Below are 23,170 nucleotides of genomic sequence, written 5' to 3'. Positions count from 1 at the left end.
AAAAACAGACAAAAAATAATATAGTGATAGAAAGCAGAACTGGATTTGCTTTTTAAGAAAAGCAACTAGAACCTTCTAAAAGAGCTGACACGTTTCTGTATGTTGACATGGGTAGGAGTTACCCAGGTGTGTATTTTGTCACACTGTACACATTTTGTAAGCTATGCCTGACATATTTCACAGTTTGTGAATATATTTCAATCAGCTCTACAGAAATTACTCAAGAATCAAATGAATTTCAATCATTTTGAGTAGGCCAAAAAGTTCGTTTGGTTTTTTTCCATAAGATGGCTCTAGTAGCACCTGTTTTTAACTTCATTTGAAACAATTCTGTTAGATTGTATTGCGACAGTTGTTGTATCAGCACGCATTTTTAAAAAACTTATCAAAATTGGTGAATTTTTGTGCAGCCATTTTAATATTGAGATAGAAGAAAATACGCAACATTTTCATCCTATCATGCTTTATTATTTCAAGAAAGGTAAAAATGCAATTGAAATGCAAAAAAAGATTTGTGCAATGTATGGAGAAGGTGCTGTGACTGATCGAATTGTCCAAAGTGGTTTGTGAATTCTCATGCTTGAGATTTCACACTGGACGATGCCCCACGTGAGGTAGACCAGTTGAAGTTGACAGTGGTCAAATCAAAACACTGAGAGTCATCAATATGATACCTCAGTGGGAAACAGCTGACATGGTCAAAATATTCAAGTCAATAAAGTTATTAGTGAAATGAAAAATGTGTCATTTATTTTTCAGAAAAAACTATACAGACTTTTTGGCCAGTCCAATAAAAGTCAAAATTTAAACATTAAAGCAATTAATTTAAGCTAATTCTGCAAATACTCACCAAAAAAGAATTTGATTGCCACTGTATCTCTCATAGCGTGCTCTTGCAGACATTAATCTAAAATGTTTTAAAAAGTAAAAATTTAAAAGATTTTTATCTTAAATTGTTTCAAAAATCCTGTTATAATCATCTCAACAGAAAATTATCAGATTATACTGTCCTCAATTTTTCAGTAGTTTAGAAATATATACATTAAATGTAGTATTTTCACAAACAAATATTAAGTGGCAACAAGTATAATATTCTCTATGTACATTCTATAACCTGTCAATTCACACTAAATAATGTTCTTTTTATTATGAGAAAATGTGCATTTGTCTGCTTTGCACTGAGTCCTTGTGTGAGGAACAGTTACTGGCAGAGGCAAATATATACACATATACAAATTTGTTGAATAAATGTAAAATATATTTGCATTTAAAAATACTCAGCATTACTAAGTCCTCTTTCAGTCTTTTTTGACACACACTAACACCTGAATGATGTTATACAGAAAACAATAAACCCAAAGAATTAATTAACAATTTGGTCCATAGGCAAAACCTAAAGAGTAACCAGAAAATGGGATGGATAAACTGGTTAAACAAAGAAAAAACATTTTAAATAAAATGTTATGCAAAGTTACAATAGTTAGCACTTTAGAACACTCCAAAGTGTTCTTACTAACAGCGTGATCACAATGACATACAGGAGGCGGCGAAAACACTCCTTTTACAACAACAGGAAAATGAGGTTCAGAAAATTTATGGATCTTGTCCACAAGGGCTTATCCCAAATAAAGAACCCCGCTCCTTCCACTCTGATACAACACTACATCATACCATGTGCATCTTAAGCATCTGATGTAGTAAGTATCAGTAGGAACCACAAAATGAAGAGTTCTGTTTTCACTCGCTAGCACACACTGAGTGCTGTGCTTTGCTTTACATAGTTACAGCTGAGGCTCAAACAGCACAGGTTTCAACTGAGCAGGTCCACGTATACGTGGATTTTTTTCAGTAAGTACTGTGAATGCATTTCTCTTCCTTATGATTTTCTTACTATGTGTTAATAGACTGCTTGTAATATTGGTAAGGCTTCCGATCAACAGTAGGCTATTAGTAGTCACAGTTTGGGGGATTCAAAAGTTTTACAGGATTCCCACAGTTGGGAAAGGAAAAATTGGGATGGAAAACAAATTCCTTATGCTTATCCTACAAAAAGCCCCTCAAGATTTGGGCCCTGCAACTATCTCCCTAAACTCATTTGAGTAACTCCACAGTACAAGCCTTTAAAAACAGCATCGCACTTACCTAAGCTGATGTTCCCTGAGGTTTGATAATATTTCCATTCCATGAAGGTAAGAATAAATAGTGTTTAAGTCCTGAAGAACAGAAAATATTTTAGATTATTTCAAATATCCTTCTTAAAATAGGATGACCCACAATTCTGATTTTAAGCAAACAATCCCTGATGATAGAGCTGTGATATGGAAAAGTCATACAATCTCTGAATTACAAGAGATCTAAAAAGGCAGAAAACTCCTCAACCCCTCCTCAGCATGGCTGATGGCCTGCATTCAAACAACGCCAGAAATTGAAAACACACTATTTCATATGAAAGCCTAATTCATTTCTAGACAGATGTAACCCTTCTTCTTCGGTAACCTCTAAGTATTTGAAAAGTTGTCATAAAATCTTTTGGATCTTATTTTTCCCCCTTCCAGATTAGTCTCAGTATTTGCAGGTTCCAGACCTTTAAGCATCCTGGCTGACTTCCTCTAGAGATGACCCAGTTTGTCAATATTCCTCTTAAAATATGACTTTGAAAAAAATCTTTTTCTAAAGGATCTCAAAATGACAATCCTATTATTCACTCTGAAAGAGGGAGAGAACCGCTCCTTATCCCTCGTCCAGATACCTGGGTATTAAAGACCCCAGGATGATACAGCACCACCTCAGCCAGGAGCAGAGAAGGGGAGAAGGTGGGAGCAGTGCACATGACTGACGGAAGGTGGTGTGCCGCTGATGCTAGACAGAATGTTGGTGCACTGGGACTATGATCGGTTTAAGCTATCTACGTAAAATGTACCTCCTTATTTTTTTATAAGGAATAATGCCTTATACCAGCAGAGCCTAAACACTGCTTTCTTGCTTTGATATGCCAACTAGACAAGAGGATTATCAGATGACAGGGAGAAAAGACAAGACATCTAAGACAACTTGTTTCCATTAGGTTAATAAAACAACATGGAACCACTAAGAAAAACAGCAATAAACTTTGATTCCAAGAATTACAACTGCTAATTAACCAGGATAGATTCAATGACCACACATATCTCTGTTAAGTCCTTACTAAAATGAGAGTGAAAAAGCTTTTTAGGTAGTTAGAAAAATGAACATTTTCAAAAAGGAAGCCACAGAAAATATGGAAGGTCTCTAAAATTCTGAAAGACAGCAGACAGGGTGGCTGACATGGTAAACCGTGTCTCCCAAGATGGCTGCGATGATGACGCTTCAGATTCCATAAGGTATTCTGCAATGAGACTTCGCCACCAGCCCCCAAAACCGGAGTCTCTGTGCCCTCCTCACAGATCTGGGTAGTTCTGTGATTTGCTCACACCAAAAGAATGTGGCTGAAGTGAGGCTATGTAACTTCTAAGACTCAAGTGCCCCGAGACCACCAATGTTAGGAGAAAGACCATGCTGGCCCCACTGACAGAGAAAGGCCACAGGCAAGCATCAAGGCACCAGATGGGTAAGTGTGCCCCTACTTCTTAGAGGAATCCAGCTACCAGCTAAATGGAACCAAGAGGATGATTCCAGTCAAGGTTCTATGGGGCAAAAGAACCAAACTTCTGGTCAAAATGTTCTCAATTGGGGTAATAAATAGAGTCCTGGCAAAAGTCTGACTCATAGTGAGCTTTCCGAGCCTGCAAACCCACCTAAAAGTCTCTTTCCACTCCCAAGTTTATCATTACAACATATATCAATCCCCACAGTCAGAGAAACCCCCACAATGGGTCATGACCTATATAGCAAAAGCTGTCATGGTGGAAAAAGCCAAGTGAAAACCTCTGAAATTTCCCTAATCCCCAGAAGAAGACAGTAAATAAAAGACAATACTGTTTCCAGCAGGGCAAAGGAGAGCAGACTAGTGCCGCCAGTAAAGACTTCAATCATGCAGGGGTGCTGCAGAAAGCAGACGGACCCTAAACGCGACTGTAGACTGCCACAGACTTACCCAAATGTGAGCCCTGGTCAGTTGCAGTCCCAGGTATTAATACTGCTGCTGGAACTGATGAGTTACACTTCAGATATTTTTACTATAGATTTTATTTATTTACTTTTAGAGGGAGGAGGAAGAAGGGAGAGCGAGAGGGAGAGAAACATCCATGTGGGAGAGATACATCAATTGGTTGTCTCCTGCACACCCCCAACTGGGGAACCTGGCCCACAACTGAGGCATGTGCCCTGACCGGGAACTGAACCACTGACTTGTTGATTTGAAGGCCAGTGTTCAATTCACTGAGTCACACCAGCCAGGGCATGCTTCAAATATTGATTTGGCGAATGTGTATTTTTCTATTCCAATTATGAAAGAGGATCAGAAACATTATGCATGTGGGACAACATTAACTTACAATATTGTAAGTTACAATTTTACCTTAGGGCTATTTTAACTCTCTTATTCTCCATCAAAAAATAGTCTGAAGACATCTAGACCTCCTGAATGATTACATAGATGATCTCCTGCTGAATGGACAGCATGAACTAGAGAATGAGCAAAAGGTGGCTGGTAGCCAAAAGTCCCCGGTTAACACATTCAGAAAGTGGGAGATAAACTCTATGTGGACTCAAAGACCTGCCACTTTAATGTTTTGAGGGGTAAAGTGGTCGGGGGCATTCCAGGACATCCCTCCAAAGTAAAAGACAAACAGTTGGGACTTTATCTTTAGGTCAAGATGTAACAAGAGGAACTGAACTTACCCTCCACCTAAAACCTCAAATCAAGACAAATATATGAAACATTTTTTAAGAAATAAAACCTCACTGTCATGACCTGTGTGGCTCAGTCGGTTGGGCATCATGCCAAAAAGCAAACGGCTACCAATATGATTACAGATCAGGGCACATGCCTGGGTTGCAGGGATGGTTCCCAGCTGGGGTGCATGTAAAAGGCATCTGATCAATGTTTCTCTCACTCTCTCCCCATCCCTTACCCTCTCTCTAAAAACAAATACATAAACCTTTAAAAAAAATGAAAGAAAAAGAAATGAGAGCCCAGGAAACAAAGGAGGTAATTTACACGATTATCACACCTTACTGGTGGTACCCATGCTAGTGGTTCCTCGAGCAGGGAAGGAGCTAGAGGGAAGGAGAAGGTGGCTAGAGTTTGCAGAGAAGGGTGCTGCATGGAGAGTAAGTATGTTCTGGAAACCTACAGAGTCTCCTTTGAGTCTTAAGTTGAATACGGATCATCTCATGTATGTGAAGAAACAGAATCTGAAGTCAGGGAAAAAAACATTGGAACTGATTAGAGCAGTGGTCCCCAATCAGGACTGATTTTGCCCCCTTGGTGACAGAGCAACGTCTGTCACATTTTGGGGGAGAGAGGTGCTAAAAGCATCAAGTGACTAAAGCCAGAGATGCTACTGAACACCCTACGATGTGCAGGACAAGGCCCTAGACTAAAGGGTTATGTGTGCCAAGATGTCCGGTTTGTCTACAGTTGAAGTGTAAACACCCCGGACTGGAGGGAACAATACCCTAAACTCACACAGGCACAGAAAGAGTTCCTGCTCCCATCAGGCAAGTGGAAAATCCTGGCTCACAGTACATCTAGGAGAGCGCTCAGATCTGAGGCACAATTAACACTCGACTAAATGCTACACCGGTGTTACACGACATAGCTCGAAGGACTAAATGATGTCCAAATTACTTCAGAGTCCAGAACAAAGCTGAAAAATATTTATAGAAAAAACAAAAATATTCAGTACATAAAAAGGTAAAATCCAGAATCTTTGGTATTCAATCAAAACATACCAAGCAAACAAAGAATCAGAGAAAACGACCTATAATGAGATGAAAAATCAATCCAAACCAACTCAGTAATTACACAGATAATAAAACTAGTAGAAAAAGACAATCAAAAACCTTATTAAAAATATTTTCCATGTTCACAAGGAACATTACTCCACAGACTCTGAAAGATACAGATTAAACACAGAATAAACAATAAAAAGTGCCATAGATGAAAACAATAATATCTGAGAAGTAAAATACACTGGGGATGGAAGAAAAGCACATCAGACGTTGCAGAATAAAAAAATAATAATCCTTAAGACACAAGAATAGAAATGAAAAAAGAAAACACAGAATCCTGCCAGCCTGGGGTGGCTCAGTTGATTTAGAGCGTCATCCCATGCACCAAAAGGCTGAAGATTCAATTCCTGGTCAGGGCACATACCTAGGTTGCAGGTTCAATTCCCAGTTGGGGTGCATATGGGAGGCAACCATTTGATGTTTCTCTCTTACATCAATGTTTCTCTCTCCCTCTCCCTCCCTCCCCCCACCCTTCTTTGCTCTCTAAAATAAACGTATTTTTTAAAAAACAGATAAAAGATGAAAAAATATGAGCAGAGCACCAGTGAGCTCTTTGACAATGTCAAGCAACCTAAAAGTCACTATGGCCCTGACTGGTGTGGCTCAGTGGGTTGAGTGTCATCCTGCAAAGCACACTGGTCACATGTTCAACTCCCAGTCAGGGCATGTGCCTGGGTTGCCGGCTTGTGCCCAGGAGGGGTGCATGCAAGAGGCAACTGGTTGATGTTTCTCTCACACATCAATGCTTCTCTCTCTCTTTCTCCTTCCCTTCCCCTCTAAGAATAAATAAAATCTCTAAAATAATAGTAATAAAAAAGTCATTACTAAAAAAAGTCACTATGGGGAAGAGAACAACAAAATACTATTGGGAGAATGGTGGAAAACCTTCCATATTTGATGAAAACTATAAACTCACATATTCAAAAGCTCAACAAGCACAAGAAATATGAAGAAAACACCACCAAAGCACACCATAATCAAATTGCTTTAAAATGACAAAATTGTAATGCAATTAGAGAAAGAAGACAAATTACACAGTAAGAAAAAGATTAGAATTACAGCAAACTTCTATTCAGAAACAATGCAATCCAGACAACTCTGTAGTAATAGCTTTAAAGTCACAAAAGAAAGAAAAAAACTATAAACTTAGAATTCTATTCCCAGTCTAAATACCTTTCAAAGAAAGAGAAAAAAATAACAAGAGGCAAAATATTTTTCATATACAAAGGCTGAATAAATTCATCAGCAGCAGACCTGCTCTATAAGAGAGTGTGTGTGTGTGTGTGTGTGTTAAATGGGGAAAACAATACTGGATGGAAATCTAGACCTTATATACAAAGGAATGAAGAGAATTGAAAATGGCACTTACATGGGTAAATACAAACCTTTTGCCTAATTATTTAAAAGATAATTGTTTCAAGTGACAACAACAAAGACAACTTATTGTGTCTTCTGTGATATATGTACCACAACACATGCACACAACATATGCAACATGCACATAACATGTGCATCACACAACAGAGGCCAAGGGTAAAACTGGGAGAATACTGTTGTAAGGTCCCTGTACTTCATGTGAAGTAGTATATTGTTTGAAGACAGATTCTGATGTTTAAAATGTATGCAATAAAACAATAAATCTCATAGTTTGTAGATTCTTTGGATTTCCTACATATACAACATCTCTTCTGAGTAAGCATGGTATACATAATTTCTTCCCTCCCAATCTGTGTTCCTGCCTTACTGTATGAGCTAGGACTTCCAAAACAATGGCTGGAGTAGGTGTGACCACACATGACAAACACAGCCAGTGGGGCCCAACCCTCTGAGTTAAGAGTCATCACCTCATGGCCAGACACGAAATGACTATTCTATACAAATGTACTTGTTATTTCTGACCTCGAGACAATTTATTTTAGTGGTAAGTAAGTTCTGAAAACTGTAACACGCATAGGTTATGCTATGGCAAACAGAACTCCCATAATCTGCCCTGCCAGACAAGGCTAGGCTAGGCTAATGTCAAGGAAGCAAAGAATTTTCAGAGATTCCTGACTGAGTTTGTGCCATATCGTTTACTCTGTCCTCAAGTCAGAGCACATCTTTGGTACATTACTGATGATGCCATGATTAGCTGACAAAGAATTAGGAATTCACTTTTCAACTTTAAAGTCTAAGTGAGAGTATAATTCTCAAATTTTAAAATTGTTCTGTAATTCTTCAGTTCTGTCTAAAGAGAGACAGACAAAGTTTATCAACTTTGGATTCTAAAAGCCCTTTGCCAAGTATCTGAAAGTCTGCCCCACTGTTTGCCTTCAGACTCCTTACTTCAGAGAACAACCTGGCCACATGAATGAACAAAATTCTCCAACAGCATCTATAAATGGTAACTGCACGGACTCGAATAGGAGTATTAGCATTACTCCTATCAGGGTTGGCAAACCTTTCCTACAAAGGGTCGGGTAGTGTATACTAGTACATATTCTAGGTTATTTGGGGCCACACAGTTTTTGCAACACCTTAACCCTGCCTCTCTCTGAAGCACGAAAAACCATAGACACCAAGGTAAATGAATAGATATGACTGCATTCCAATAAAACTATACACAAAATAGCTGGTAGGCTAATTTGGCCCCCAGGCTATACTCTGCCAACTATTAATGCAATACGGTAAGGAATGTCCTTTAAGAAATCTTTCAAGAAAGTCAAGCATGAATGAACTCCTCTTTGGAGAATACCTCAGCCTGGGTTGTGTTGGAAGCTGAAAACACCAGATTTTCATTTTTTCCAACTTTCCATAAAACTAGGGCTTACAAATGATCAAGTGCCACCAGACACACCTATTCCAGGCTGTGAATCTAGTGGTTCTGAGAAGCAGCACTGCACAGAATCCACTCGAGAGCGAGCAGTGGCAGCAGGGCCTGTCTGCCTACGCAGCACGCAGTGCAGGTGCCAGCAGCACCAGCTGTGGCGCCACTATGTTCAGTGCTAACAGCAGTTAACAGCATAATCAAATCTGTCAGCAAGGCTGCCTAGCCCAAGCCTGCTTCTCTAGTACTCCCACCACTTTTGTAGGTATCCAGTATCCTTTCGGTACGTTTAAAAAATGGCCAGAATAGGGTGCTGCTACATCTGATTAACAACCCTGAAGACCCTTAAACTAGGCCCCATCACCATCACTTGAGAACTCAGTAAAAACATACATTCTCAGACCATATCCAGACCTAGTGAATCAGAACCAATGAGAGGAGGACCCAGCAGTCTGTGGTTCAACAAACCCGACAGGTGGCTCTGATGCACAGTGGCGTTCAGGAACCACTGGTTTATAGGCAGGATCTGTATCACTCTGGGTTATTTGACTGACAACCTGTTCGTGAGGAAGGGAACAAGCACTGCAATGTCTAGTGAACCCTGGTCTTTTCAGGGCACCTTGTTTGTGCATCATAAAATGCTAAGCATGCACAAAAGGACAAAAAGAACCTCCCAGAACAAAGGATGGTTGTAGCAGCGAGCTGATTAATTCTTTCACATGATGTGGGTGGTTATGGTATTTTGTTTACACGGGACAGCAAGCAGTTGTTGACTGTGTGATGCTGGGTTTAGAAAGGGGTTCTTGTAGTTCCTGTACCAATTATTTCTGAGACAGGCTGAAGATGCTATATCATCTATTAGGCTCTCGGTGTGTCCAAGACCAATGAAAGCTACCACAGAAAGCCAAACGAACACAAAACCCCTGAGAGAGAGGCACACTGAAGTCTTTTAGATATTTCTTGGTAATATAAACTTTAAACGGTAGATCCATTATTTACAGGCTGTGCACTTGAAAGCTGCTCCACTGAAAGAGGGGAGTCACAATGAAGATGGAAAAACCAGAAGTCATGCTATTCCAGATCAGTAACACCTGAATCAGCCACTGGTTCTGTAACTACAACAAAATACCACAGAGATTATCCAGGGGGATTAGAGGAACAAATACCAACTGGGATTGCAGAATAAAATAATGGGTTTTACTTGGGCAATAAAAGGTGAGGAAGTGGTGATGACTCAGTACTTCCTAAAGCAGGTGAGTCGGTTCTGTGAGCCTCAGTGAACAAGCTGAGGTGGGCGGGGCCCATTGCCATCCTATGACTATAGTGGCTCCCTTTATGCACCCTTCAAATAGTCCATGCCTAAAGAATTCATTGTACATATACTATATAAGTGTTCAAGTTAAATATTAAATATTAAATTCATATTCATGACTCCCTATGTGTGAGAAATTAATGGTTCTTTTAAGCATACACTTCTAATTAAGCTCATTGGGATTTTTATTCCCTTCCTCACGGTGCCAAGCAGTGCGCTGCTCTCAGAGGGACTCCATCGTCAAGCCTGCCGACTGGCCACGCCACCCATGCTTAGAAAACTGACTATAACACTTGGAAAACTCAGACTGGGATACTTAGAGCTAGTCTTTATTTTTCTGTTTCTTAAAATTAGAAACTTGTAAATTTCTTACCTAGGACATGCCTGATCTGTCACATATAGCTTTCAATACATTTCTCTAAAACAATCATTAATGAAGATATTTTACTCATTAGCTTTTTGAACTGGAAAACAAGTTCATCTCAAGAACTTTAACACTAAAAGAGCTCTCCAATGGATTCTAAGGTCAGTACAGACATTATCTCAAGATACATACTCTGCAGCTACAGTTTTATAACGAAAACCTATTATGAAGCATCTTCTCCAAATCACTGGTAGGCTAAAGACAGCCTAACAATGCGGTTAAAAACTTGGAATCTGGAGAAAGCCATGGGTTCACATTCTGCCCCTACCAGTTACTAAACATACAATCTTGAACAATTTGCTTAACATTTATTATCTGTACACAACAATGATAAACTACTTTGCTCTGAACATAAAACAATGCTCATTAAGTATACGGTAGAGATAATCAGAGACTGACAGTTAACAAATGTTAGAATTATATGTTTATGTTATAAAACTACAAAACAAAGCTTAAGTTATATTCAGCAGACTATTAAAGTATAATTTAAAGAGTCTGGACAATATCTCAAGTTAACAAAACCCTACATTAAACACAGAATCCCATTCCTTGGTTTTCTCACCCATGAAGGTGGAAATATATTCTGCAAAATGGCGGTGAAGAGCTAGAAAACACTTACCACACCTGAAGCCCAGACCTTGGTTTCTAAATTTAATTATCCTTAAGGGGAACAAGGGTTCCTTGGATAAACGGCTGATTTCAGTATTAGGCCGGGGAGAGAACAAGCCTGGAACGCCTTTCATGCCAGAAAGAGGGTGTCACTTAAAGACTAACAGGGTCGGGTCAAAAGGACATGAAGGCACATGACTTTGAAACAGCTCTCACTGCTAAATTTGAGGTAATCCAAGTATCAAAAAGAATAATGACAATATAAAAAAATACAAAAATAGGGTAGTGGTTGCTGGGGGGAGGAGTACATAAGGGGACTAAATGGTAATGGAAAAATATAATAAAGATTATATATTTAAAAAATACAAAAACAATCCCTGAATGATAGTGAGCTTTTAAAAAGAGGAGGAGGAGACTTCCGCCAAGATGGAGGCATAGGTGGAAACACTGTGCCTTCTCCCACAACCAAGTTTGAATAAAACAAAGGTTTGGAGAAACAAAGACACAACCAAAGGACAGAAAATTGAATTATACGGAAGTCCGACTACATCTAACCGTTCAACGGGGACGGTAAGAGGGGCGGAGCCAGCAGCGAGCAGGGTCGGGCAGGACAGGGGCCCCGACCCAGGCGCGCATGCAGACGAGAACCAGCTGGGGTGCGGGGCAGACCGCGGGCACATATTCGCGCACAGTGAGACAGACCACGCAGGCCCCAGGGGACGAGGGCTGACGGCGGTGGCACACTCGCGAGCAGTGGGACGAAACGCGTGGGCCAGGTGACGGCAGCAACTGCGGCACCGGTGAGGGCCGTGGAGGCAGGCAGCAGGCGGGACGCCATAGTCCCTCTTTGACCCCGCCCCCACATAGAGCGTCACAACCCAGTGACTTAGTTGCCCTGCAATACTGGTGAGAGCCATTGTCGCTCTTTGACTCCGCCCCCACATACAACGTCACAACCCAGCGACTGAGTTGCCCTGTTCTAGTGAACATTTTAGGGCTCTGATCCTGCTATGGAACAGGCACGAACAACCCGAAAGATGNCACAAGCTAATGAACTTCATAAAGTGAACTCCGGGGCCTCCTTTAAAGGGACAGCATCGGAGGGCAACGGGCAGTGTGCGATGCAGTTCTCCCCCAAAGCCTCTTTGCCGGTGTTTTTGGATCACAGGAAAATAAATGTTTAGAAAGGCCAAGGCAAAGGAAAACATTGGCTCAAAATACGAATTTACCATTTCCAGCTGTTGCGAGAACAAAAGGAAACAATAGTCGGAGGATAAATGTAAGAAGAGACAATGCAAAAACATGTGGGATGAGGTTCTCGGTAATGCATCACAGACGGAGGACACAGCCCGAGCAGTGGGGCCAGCTCCCCTTCCCTTCATTGTTTCCTCCTGCAGATAGACCAGGAACAAGAACTTTTTAACTGCTATTAATTGGACATTTACATAAAGCAACTGGCGGGGGGGAGACTCCTTGGAGACACACATCCAACCCCTAGTTATGGCACAGACGCTAAAGGCGTAGCAGCGTGGCCCGTAAAGAGAGAGACGCTCAGGGCTAATGTCACGGAGAATGCTGGCATTCTTTTTTTGTCACGATTAATTAGCATGACGACAGAGTGAGCAAAAACCAGAAAAGGAGCGATAAAATAAACTTCATCTTTTCCAGAAATGAATTCCAAAACTCAATGCAAAAGTGCCAGCTGTATCGTGAGTGAGTCCACATTTGGGGCTTTCGTACTCCCCGGTAGGTGAGAAAGGGCACCACGGGCCTTCTGAGGGGGGTCTCTGATGACCAAGGGTCTGGCTCTCCGGACGCACAGCACCCTGTCGGACCTCACTCTTCCGTGCCCTCCACACCTGCAGCCCCTGACAAGCGGGGGTGACTTCCCTGGTGACAAAGAGGACTCGAAACTTGGTTGATGTTGGCAGAATATGACCACATCATAGTTCTTGACTTCTGTCTAGTTCCCCTACACCACTGAGATGTCTTATTTCCAAGGATGGGAATCGTCTAAACAAAAGACGCCTTGATCCTGAAACCCTAGTCAGAATCATGTGGCGATAACCCAGTCACAGTTATCTCAAGATCACCAAGGACTAATTTGTTAAGAATAGTACTAGTCATAGAGCATGTCATTAAAGGGAACTCGGCTGGAAAATACCAGAGATGCAGCAATGTCTCTCTCTCATCCCTATGGGCCACCTACACCACTACCTCACTGGATTTGATTTAAAAAGAAATGAAATCAAATAAACCCATCACATAATGGTGCTGATAAAAAATAAAAAATAAAAAAAAAATAAAAAGAGTAGGAGTCCTGGCCACTGTGGCTCAGTTGGTTGGAGAATCACCCTGTAAACCGATAGTTTGCGGGTTCGCTTCCCAGTCAGGGCACGTGCTTCCGTTGTAGATTCAGTCTCCAGTCGGGGTGTGTATGGTAGGCAACTGGTCAATATTTCTTTCCCTCCCTTCCCCCCTCTCTAAAATCATAAACACATCCCTGGATGAAGATTAAAAAATAAAAATGAAAATGAAAGAGGAGGAGGAAAGGGGGTGGTGGGGAAAGTTCTTTTATACAGAATACCAGCTAATAAATGTATTAATAAACATACAATTAGAAAACTTAGGACTTTGTAACAGCAAAGTAATAATTTAGGCAAGGATCATCAATGACTACTGAAGCCACTAGGTGAAACACTGTTGGAAAACAGGATATCCAGCCCTGGCTGGTGCAGCTCAGTGGATTGAGCGTGGGCCTGCGAAACACACAATTGCGGTTCGATTCCCAGTCAGGGCACATGCCTGGGTTGCAGGCCAGTTCCCAGCATGGGACTCACGAGAGGCAACCATACATTGATGTTTCTCTCCTTCTGTCCTGCCCTTCCTCTCTAAAAAAAGATAAATAAATAAATAAAAATCTTAAAAAAAAAAAAAGAAAGAAAACAGGATATCCACACACTCTCAAAGTGCCGCCTTATGGATCACTTAAAACTTACAGCACTGCTCCTTCGCACCACAGAAACGGAGATGATCAAGTTTAGCACCGCCAGTGATGGAAAGAACTGATTGATAATGTGTCTTCTGATGAGACACTATAGGAAGTACGGGACATCTCCAAGTAGTTTCTTAAGAAAATGACTTAACCTGACTGTAATCATGAGGAAACAGATGAATCCAAATAATGGTATGTAATTCTAGACGACAACTGGCCCCACTCTTCCAAAAGCCACGTTTGTGAAAGGAAGAAAAAGACAAGAGGGCAGACTGTTCTAGGTTAAAAGAGACTAAAGAGACGTGATAACCATATGTAATGTACACCTTGACTGGATCCTGGAGTGGGGGAAAATAAAAATTAAAATAAAAAAATATATACATACACACATATATCTGAGACATCCTGGAGATAACGGTGGGGGGTGAACTATCATCAGGTCAGCAACTTACTTTCAAATGGTTTAGCAAAATAAAGTATATGCCACAGAGAAGGAGGTAAGTAAACATGACCAAATTCTTTCAATGTTTCTGTAGTTTCAGATTTTTTTAAATGGGGAGATGGAGGGTGGGGAACACATGACTACTTCCTGCTCTCTCCATCTGGGGGCACATATTTCCACTTTTACTTAGTTTTAAGCCTTCACTTACTGATCTGCATTCTTTTCTTCATTATCTTTCCCACGCATCCCCATCACCTTTGCCCATGACACACTCCCCCAACAATGTTCTCTGGGAAAGTGTACCTTGTTCCTTCACTATGTTAGACTTTCATCTTACCTTGTTATAGATTTCAGTATACATTTCAGAGTAAACAAACTTTTTATTTGCAGATTAAAATATTCTGCCTAAATAATTTGAACACTGTATTTTATTAATAAAAACTCTAATATTAAAAAATTATATTCTCACCCTGGCTGGTGTGGCTCAATGGACTGAGCGCTGGCCTGTGAATCAAAGGGTCACTGGTTTGATTCCCAGTCAGGGCACGTGCCTGAGCTGCGGGCCAGGTAACCAGCTGAGAGTGCACAAGAGGCAACCACACGCTGATTGATGTTCCTCTCCCTTCCTCCCTCCCCTTCTAAAAATAAATAATAAGAAAATGAAAAAATATTATATACTTTGGCCCTGGCCAATGTGGCTAAGTTGGCTGGACTCTCATCCAGTAGACCAAAAGGTGGCGGGTTGCAGGTTCAATTCTCAATCAGGGCACTTACTCAGGTTGCGGGTTCAATCCCTACTCAGGTGCATACGAGAAAGCAACCATTCAATGTTTCTCTCTCATACCAATGTCTGTCTGTCTGTCTGTCTCTATCTTTCTCTCCCATCCTAAATTTCTAAAAGCAATGAAAAAATGTCCTCAGGTGAAGATAAAAAATAATAAGAAATGTTTAAAAAATTATACTCTGAAATTTTAATTTTTAGTGATGCAAGTTCCAAATGATCCTTAAAAAACTCCAATAACTAATCACAAATGATAATGCATCAAAAGATCAAGCATCGGACTTCCGCCAAGATGGAGGCATAGGTGGAAACGCTGTGCCTTCTCCCACAACCAAGTTTAACTACAACAAAAGTTTTGGAGAACTAGAACACACCCAAAGACCAGAACACGGAATTATACGGAAGTCCGACAGCTACGAACGTTCAACGGGGACAGTAAGAGAGGCGGAGCCAGCAGCGGAGCTGGGTTGGGCAGGACAGATCCCCCGACCTAGGCGCTAGGCGCACGGGCAGCCCAAAGCCAGTCGGGGTGCGGGGCAGACTGACCAAGGTTGCACATTCACGCACAGTGAGATGGACCACGCAGGCCCCAGGGGATGAACCCAGTGGTGGAGGGCCGACAGCGGTGGCACACTCGAGTGCAGTGGAAAACACGTGGGCCCGGTGACAGTGGTGGCTGCGGTGCCAGTGGGGGTCGCGGCAGCCGGCAGTGGAGGGAAGCCATTGTCCCTCTTTGACCCCGCCCCCACATACAACGTCACAACCCAGCGACTGAGTTGCCCTGCTCCGGTGAAAACCTAGGGCTCCGATCCTGCTACTTAACAGGCACGACCAGCCCAAAAGATGGTGCAAGAGGAACTCAAAGTCCCAGAGCCAATAACCCTAAGCGACCGGGAAATTGCCAGCCTCTCAGAGGCCCAATTTAAGACACTATTTATCAGGATGCTCACAGAATTGGTAGACTACAGTCACAAATTAGAGAAACATATGAAGGCTAAACTAATTGAAATGAAGGGAGATGTCCAGGAAACCAATAGCGATGGAAAGGAAACTGGGACTCAAATCAATGGAATGGACCAGAAGGAAGAACAAAACATCCCACCAGAAAGGAATAAAGAAACGAGAATTCAAAAAAATGAGGAGAGGCTTAGGAACCTCCAGGACATCTTTAAACGTTCCAACATCCGGATTATAGGGGTACCAGAAGGGGGAAAGAAACAGCCACGAGTGGAACACTTATTTGAACAAATGATAAAGGAGAACTTCCCCAGTCTGGCAAAGGAAATAGACTTCCAGGAAATCCAGGAAGCTCAGAGAGTGCCAAAGAAGTTGGACCCAAGAAGGAACACACTAAGGCACATCATAATTACATTAACCAAGACTAAAATGAAGGACAGAATCCTAGAAGCAGCAAGGGATAAGCGGACAATCACCTACAAAGGAGTACCCATCAGACTGTCAGCAGATTTCTCAAAAGAGACCTTCCAGGCAAGAAGGGGCTGGAAAGAAGTATTCCAAGTCATGAAATCCAAAGACCTACAGCCAAGATTGCTTTATCCAGCAAAGCTTTCATTTAGAATGGAAGGACAGATAAAGTGCTTCTCAGATAAGGTCAAGTTCAAGGAGTTCATCATCACCAAGCCCTTATTATATGAAATGCTAAAGGGACTTATATAAGAAAAAGATGATGAATAATATTAACAGTGAAAGGACAGCAAACACACAGCTATTAACAACCACACCTAAAACAAAAGCAAACCAAGAGGACAGCTAGATCAGGAGTGGAACCATAGAAATGAAGAACACATGGAGGGTTAGCAAGAGGGGAGAGTGGGAGGAGGAGAAGGGGGGAGAAGGCACAGAAAATAGCATAGACAGTAGGTAGAAAATAGATAGGGGGGAGGGCAAGAATAGTGGGGGAAATATAGAATCTAAAGAACTTGAGACACGTGGTTATAAACTAAGGGGGGCAGAATGGTGGGGGAGGGAGTGTGCGGGTGGAGGGGAATGAAGGGGGGGAATAGAACAACTGTAATGGTATAATCAATAGAATATATTATTTAAAAAAAAAAGATCAAGCATCAAGCCCTGGCTGGTGTAGCTCAGTGGATTGAGCGCGGGCCTGAGACTCAGACTATCGCGGTTCGATTCTCAGTCAGGGCACATGCCTGGGTTGCAGGCCAGTTCTCTGCAGGCCAACTCCCAGCAGGGGACTCACGAAAGGCAACCATACATTGATGTTTCTCTCCCTCTCTCCTTCCCTTCCCCTCTAAAGATAAATAAATAAAATCTTTAAAAAAAAAAAAGATCAAGCATCTAGTTACTTGTAAGTTCAAGTATAGCCTGAAGTTCACGTTCCTGATCCCACCACATATTATGAAGCCAGCCCAAGACTTGCTAATTCCAAATTTCACATTCACTTTTCAACCCTTAACTCTATTTGCATTCTCTACAGACTGCTGACACTTCATTATTCATTCATTCTCCCCTTTCTAAACTCTTCCTTCAAACCCTCCTGCAACATGTTTCTCTGGGTTTTCTTGCTAATGAGATACATTTAGCAATAGTTACAAGGACAGACTGTGAAATCAAAATGCCTAGGTCTGCATCCTGACTCTGGTTCCTAGCTGTGTGACTTCAGACAAGTTCATGTCTGTGATTTCACTTCCCTATACACACACAACTTGTTTTACTGTGTTTGCTTTACTATGCTTCACAGATGTTGCCCTTTTTACAAACTGAAGGCGAGATCCTCTGCCAACAAAAGGTAATGACTCACTTTACTGCAATACTTGCTTTATTGTAGTAGCCTGGTAACTAAACCCATGAGCTTCCTGAGGTGTGCCTGCATGTATGTAAAAGGTGGGCATTACCTTCTTTCAGAGTTTTTTTCAGCCCAATTAAAGGTGTGTAAAGGTTTTGTAACAGTGACAGGCACCCAATAAGCACTGTAACGTGTAAGTCTTTGCCGTTCCAGTTGCTGTGACTTCCTTTCTGCTGCAGCTGCTCCTAAGTCTCCTTCACAGGCTGCATCTTCTCTTCTTACTCCCTTAAACGTTTAAAAAGTTTATCTTCCCAAAGCTATGACGTCTACCCTTTCTCCACTAGAGACTCACTACCGTCAGTAATCTCCTCCACACCCATAGCTCCAACTACCACAAACAGGGGTGGGCATAAACAGATTGACAGCTATTCATATGCAAAAAGATATGCAGGTTTTGATTATTACAATAACTTTATTAACTCAAAAGAATGCCATAATGCAATTTAAAACCTACTTCTGCCCACACCTGTATATGTTAATGATGCCCATATTTGTGTTTTTATCCCAGAGCTCTCTAGTAAACTTCCAACTTACACTTTCTACTGCACTCTGAACACTTTCACCTGGGTGACCCATCAGCATCTCAAGCACAGTATGGCCAAAGCTAAACTCATTATCTATACTCCTTGCTGTGTCTTGCTCTTAGGGTCCTTGATGGAGGTGATAGTATTTACCATCAATGACTCTTGGCTAAAAATCTGTCAATTCTACTTTCTAATTATCTGTTCACCATCCAGACTGAAGCAATTTAGAGATCCCTTATTTCTCACTGGGTAACAGAAAATGACTTCCTACCTGCAGTCTGGCCCCCTGTAATCCATTATTCATTGTAGTGCCAAAGTGATCTTTCTAAGAAGCAAAGGCCAGCTCCTTAATAGGCAGAACACAGTCCTTCAGGAACTGGATCCTGACCATGCCTCTGGCCTTGTCTATTTTACTATTCACTCTTGTTCCAGAGTTCCAGCCACCCAAAAACCTTGCATGACCATACTGAGCTCATCTGTAGCCTCGGCAAATGCTGTTTTCTTTTTAGGAAACACATATTGTCCTTTCCTCACCCAACTTTACATATTCTTACCTACACTCAAGTCAGGATTTCCTTTTCTAAAATAACTTGAATGATACCTGCCTACCCTTTACTCCTTTCTCCCAATAGCCCTCCTACAAACTCCTGAACTGAACACCTGAGATTTACAACTATCACATTATCTAACCAGGCTGTATAATAACTGTGTCTTGCCTATCTCTTCTCTTAATGAAAGAACTATAATCTTTTATCCCTAACACTTAAAAACATTTACCACACAGGGGTAGATCCAAAATGGCAGCGGAGTAGGTGGAAACTATACCCACCTCCTTCCAAAACCAAACTGGAATTACAATGAAAACACACAGCAATCAACCTGAATAACCAATTGAAGACCAGCCAAAGAGAGGTCTTATAACCAAGGACTTGCAGAAGAAGACAGACTGAGACTGAGAGGAAGAGCAGAGATGCAGAAAGGGCTGGCTCCAGGCCCCCAGATGGTGGCTGACATTCTCGAGGTATATTTCAGCTACGGGAGGGTTCCCCCAGTAAGTGTGGGATCAAGCCCAAGCCAGGCTCCCCAGCCCAAATGACGAGAGCAAGGAAGAGGCGACCACAAAACATCTGGCTATGAAAAGCAGCGAGGTTTCTGGCCATTGGGAAGAGACAGGAGTCCACTAGAGACACAAACATCCTCTTAAAAGGCCAGCACACAAAACCTCATTCAGAGCCATTCACCGTGGGCTCCAGCAAAGGGAGGGGAGAGTAGACTAAAGTAGCATTAGGAGACTGGGGTTCGTGGCTTCAGGAGACAGTTAAAGGGGCAGCTGCCACAACTAGCTATGCTGAGGCCCTCTTCCTCAATGCAGTCACCATCTTTCTTGGGTGCAGTGGTGGAGTACTCCCCTATGTAAATGTTGGCTAATGGAAAACAATAGCTCCACCCTCTGGACTCCCAGCAGCCCAAGCCTGCAGAGCTTGTGCCCCGCTGAGAAGTCAAGAGCCGGGCCAGAGTGTAGAGGTCTGGGAAGACTCAGAGGGTGTCAGTGACTGAGTAGTGGGGCTTTGGGGTGGGGGCCATTCCCCCCACTTTCCTGTGAACCTAACTGGTGCCTCCCCCTCAGGGGAGATCTGCAAGCCCAACCCCCTTGGTTCCCAGTAGCCCCACCCTCTCAACTCCTGGGAGCTCCTCCCTGCTGAGGTCTGTGCAGAATCTCCGACAGACTAAGTTGTGTAGCTTTGAGACAGGAGCTCCTCCCCCTACTATTCCCCAAGCATGACCAGAACATCTCCTTCATGAGATATCCACTCACACCCTCCTCCTGACTCCTGGGGGGCCCACCATGCTGAGATCTACCGCTAGCAGAATCTGGGGCAGTCTGAGTTGTGTGGCTCTAGGACTGGGTGATTTTTTTCCTTACACATCCAACCAGTGCAGAACTCTCTGCTTACATGGCCAACTCATGGTCTGCCTAGGCATGATAAAGTCTGCTGGCCTCACCCTGATGATTCCCTGAAATTCTGCCCCACCACAAAGGTGTGCAAGCGCCCAGCTGGTATCAGCTACACTAGCAATACCCCGGGATGTATGCTGAGTGGCCTCCGAGCCAGCACTGGCACCAAGTTTAAACCTTTATCAATCTAGTGAGCACCACTAGTCCCTAACTCGTGACTCATTGAGAGCCTACCACATGCAACTTGAGTTATAGACGGAGGCTCTTTCAGTGACTGAGTCTAACAGGCGGCCAACAGATGGAGGCAGACAAAGGCAAATGATGGGGTGCTTTGGGACTTCTGCTATCCTGCCCCCAGGCTCAGTACTTGTAAAAGCCTGACTTAGTGCACAGCTTGGCCTTCCCATGCACACCCAGAACCAGCACAGACGGTCACACACTGTCGATCACTCAGTAGCTCCAAACAGGTTGCAGAAGGCCAGTCACATCCAGTGTTTAACACTTGCTGGCACCAGAGTCCCTCCCAAGAAGCCCCAGAACCAACACATGCAGTCATTAGTTTCCGATGACATCAGAGGAGGATCCAATTAGCTTCACAAGCAGCATATTGAAAGGGAGATCCTGGCAGGCACCAGACCCTGCTGAGGCAAATTTTGTGTCCTGTTGTCAGCAACTGCACAACAGCTCTAACACTGTGGTCAAGGTTGATAGTGAGCCAGCCTGAGGGTCAACCCCACCCACAATCAGGCCAACAGCAATCAGGATCCAATTACAATAGTGATGCCCACAGAACCCACATAAGAAATGTTTCTGGAGCACCCAGCTTAGGTAATACAGGAGAGTGCACCGCAGAGTCCACAGGACACCCACTACCAAGACTGGGAGACACAGCAGATCTACCTATTTCATAGAAACAAGCACAAAGAAGCAGCCAGAATGGAAAGACAAAGAAGCATGCCCAAATGAAAGAACAGGAGAAATCTACAGAAAAAGAGCTAAATGAAATGGAGGCAAGGCATTTATCAGATATAGTTTAAAAAAATGATCATAAGGATGCTCAAGGAACTTAGTAAGAACTTCAACAGCATGAAAAAGGATACAGAAATCATTTTTTAAAAAACAGAAATGAAGAATACAAAATTTGAAATGGAGAATACACCAGAAGAAATAAACACTAGGTTGGATGAAGCAGAGGATCAAATCAGCAATTTGGAAGAAAAGGTAGCAGGAAACACCCAATCAAAACAGCAAAATAAATAAATAAATAAATAAATAAATAAATAAATTTTAAAAATGAGGAGAGTTTATGGGACCTTTAGGAAAACACGAAACATAAAGCATCTGTACCACAGGAGGAGAAGGGAAACGGGGAGGGGAGAGAGAAAAAAGAGCCTGTTTGAAGAAATAATGACTGAAAACTTCCCTATCCTGGTAAAAGAGAAAGACACACAAATTCAGGAAGGTCAGAGTCCCAAACAAGTTGTATCTAAAGAGACACACACCAAGACACATCATAATTAAAATGGCAAAGCTTAAAGAGAGATTTTTTAAAGGAGTGAGAAAAAGACAGTTACCTACAAGAGAGTTCCCATTAGACTGTCAGCTCATTTCTCTATGAAAACATTTCATCCAGAAGAAACCGGCATTAAATATTCAAAGTGATGAAAAGCAAGGACCTACAACCAAGAATACTTTACTCAGCAAAACTATCATTTAAAATCTAAGGACAAATAAAGAGCTTCCCAGAAAAGAGAAAGCTAAAAGCATTCATTACCACCAAACCGGTACTATAAGAAATGTTAAAGGGTCTTCTTTTAAAAGAAGGAAAAAGAGAAAAACAAAGGAACACAGTTAAATGAATAAAATGGCAATAAATACATACCCATCAATAATCACACTGAATGTAAATAACGTAAATGCTCCAATCACAACACATAAGGTAGTTGAACAGGTATAAAAACAAGAGCCATAAACATGCTATTTACAGTAGACCCAAGTCAGAACGAAAGTTACACACAGACTAAAAATAGATGGAAAAAGATATCTCATGCAAATGGAAATGAGAAAAAAAACTGGGGTAGCAATCTGACAAAACAGACTTTAAAACAAAGGCAATAGTAAGAGACAGAGAAAAACACTACATACGGTAAAAGGAGCAAACAAGAGGATATAACCCTTGTAAACATTTACGTACCCAACATAGGAGGGACTAAATATACAAAGCAAATCTTGATGGGCATAAAGGGGGGGGGGAGAGAAAGAGAGACAGACAGACAGACAGACAGACTGATACAGGCATCGTAGGGGATTTTAACACGTCACTGACATCAGTGGACAGATCTTCCAGACAGAAAATCAAAAAGGAAACAGCAGCCTTAAGTGACACACTAGATCAGATGGGTTTAATTGATATCATCAGGGTATTTCATCCCAAAGCAGCAGAATATACATTCTTTTCAAACACATGTGGAACAAATGCTAGGAAAGACCACATATTAGGACACAAAACAAGTCTCGATAATTTTTTAAAGATTTTATTTATTTATCTTTAGAGAGGAAGGG

The 23,170-nt window shown here is 42.0% G+C and overlaps 1 protein-coding gene across 5 annotated transcripts in view; it reads right to left on the bottom strand.

Moving 5' to 3' along the window:
• The window catches only part of RAPGEF6 (Rap guanine nucleotide exchange factor 6), a 184,575-nt gene that overhangs the window by 147,342 nt on the left and 14,063 nt on the right, over window positions 1-23,170 (bottom strand). For 4 of the 5 annotated variants that reach the window (XM_037050516.1, XM_037050517.1, XM_037050518.1 and 1 more), the window contains exons 2-3: window positions 2,143-2,213; window positions 851-907 (exon numbers count right to left, since the gene is read on the bottom strand). In XM_037050516.1, the coding sequence (XP_036906411.1) occupies window positions 851-907; window positions 2,143-2,213 (128 nt within the window). Of the gene's footprint in view, window positions 1-850; window positions 908-2,142; window positions 2,214-23,170 lie in introns of those variants that run through there. The other variant, XM_037050519.1, reaches the window with a different exon arrangement.

This window comes from Sturnira hondurensis, unplaced genomic scaffold (assembly GCF_014824575.4).
Source record: "Sturnira hondurensis isolate 20B ecotype Veracruz unplaced genomic scaffold, ASM1482457v3 Scaffold0006805, whole genome shotgun sequence".
Classification (NCBI taxonomy): Eukaryota; Metazoa; Chordata; class Mammalia; order Chiroptera; family Phyllostomidae; genus Sturnira; species Sturnira hondurensis.
This window is presented reverse-complemented; position numbering and strand designations above follow the sequence as displayed.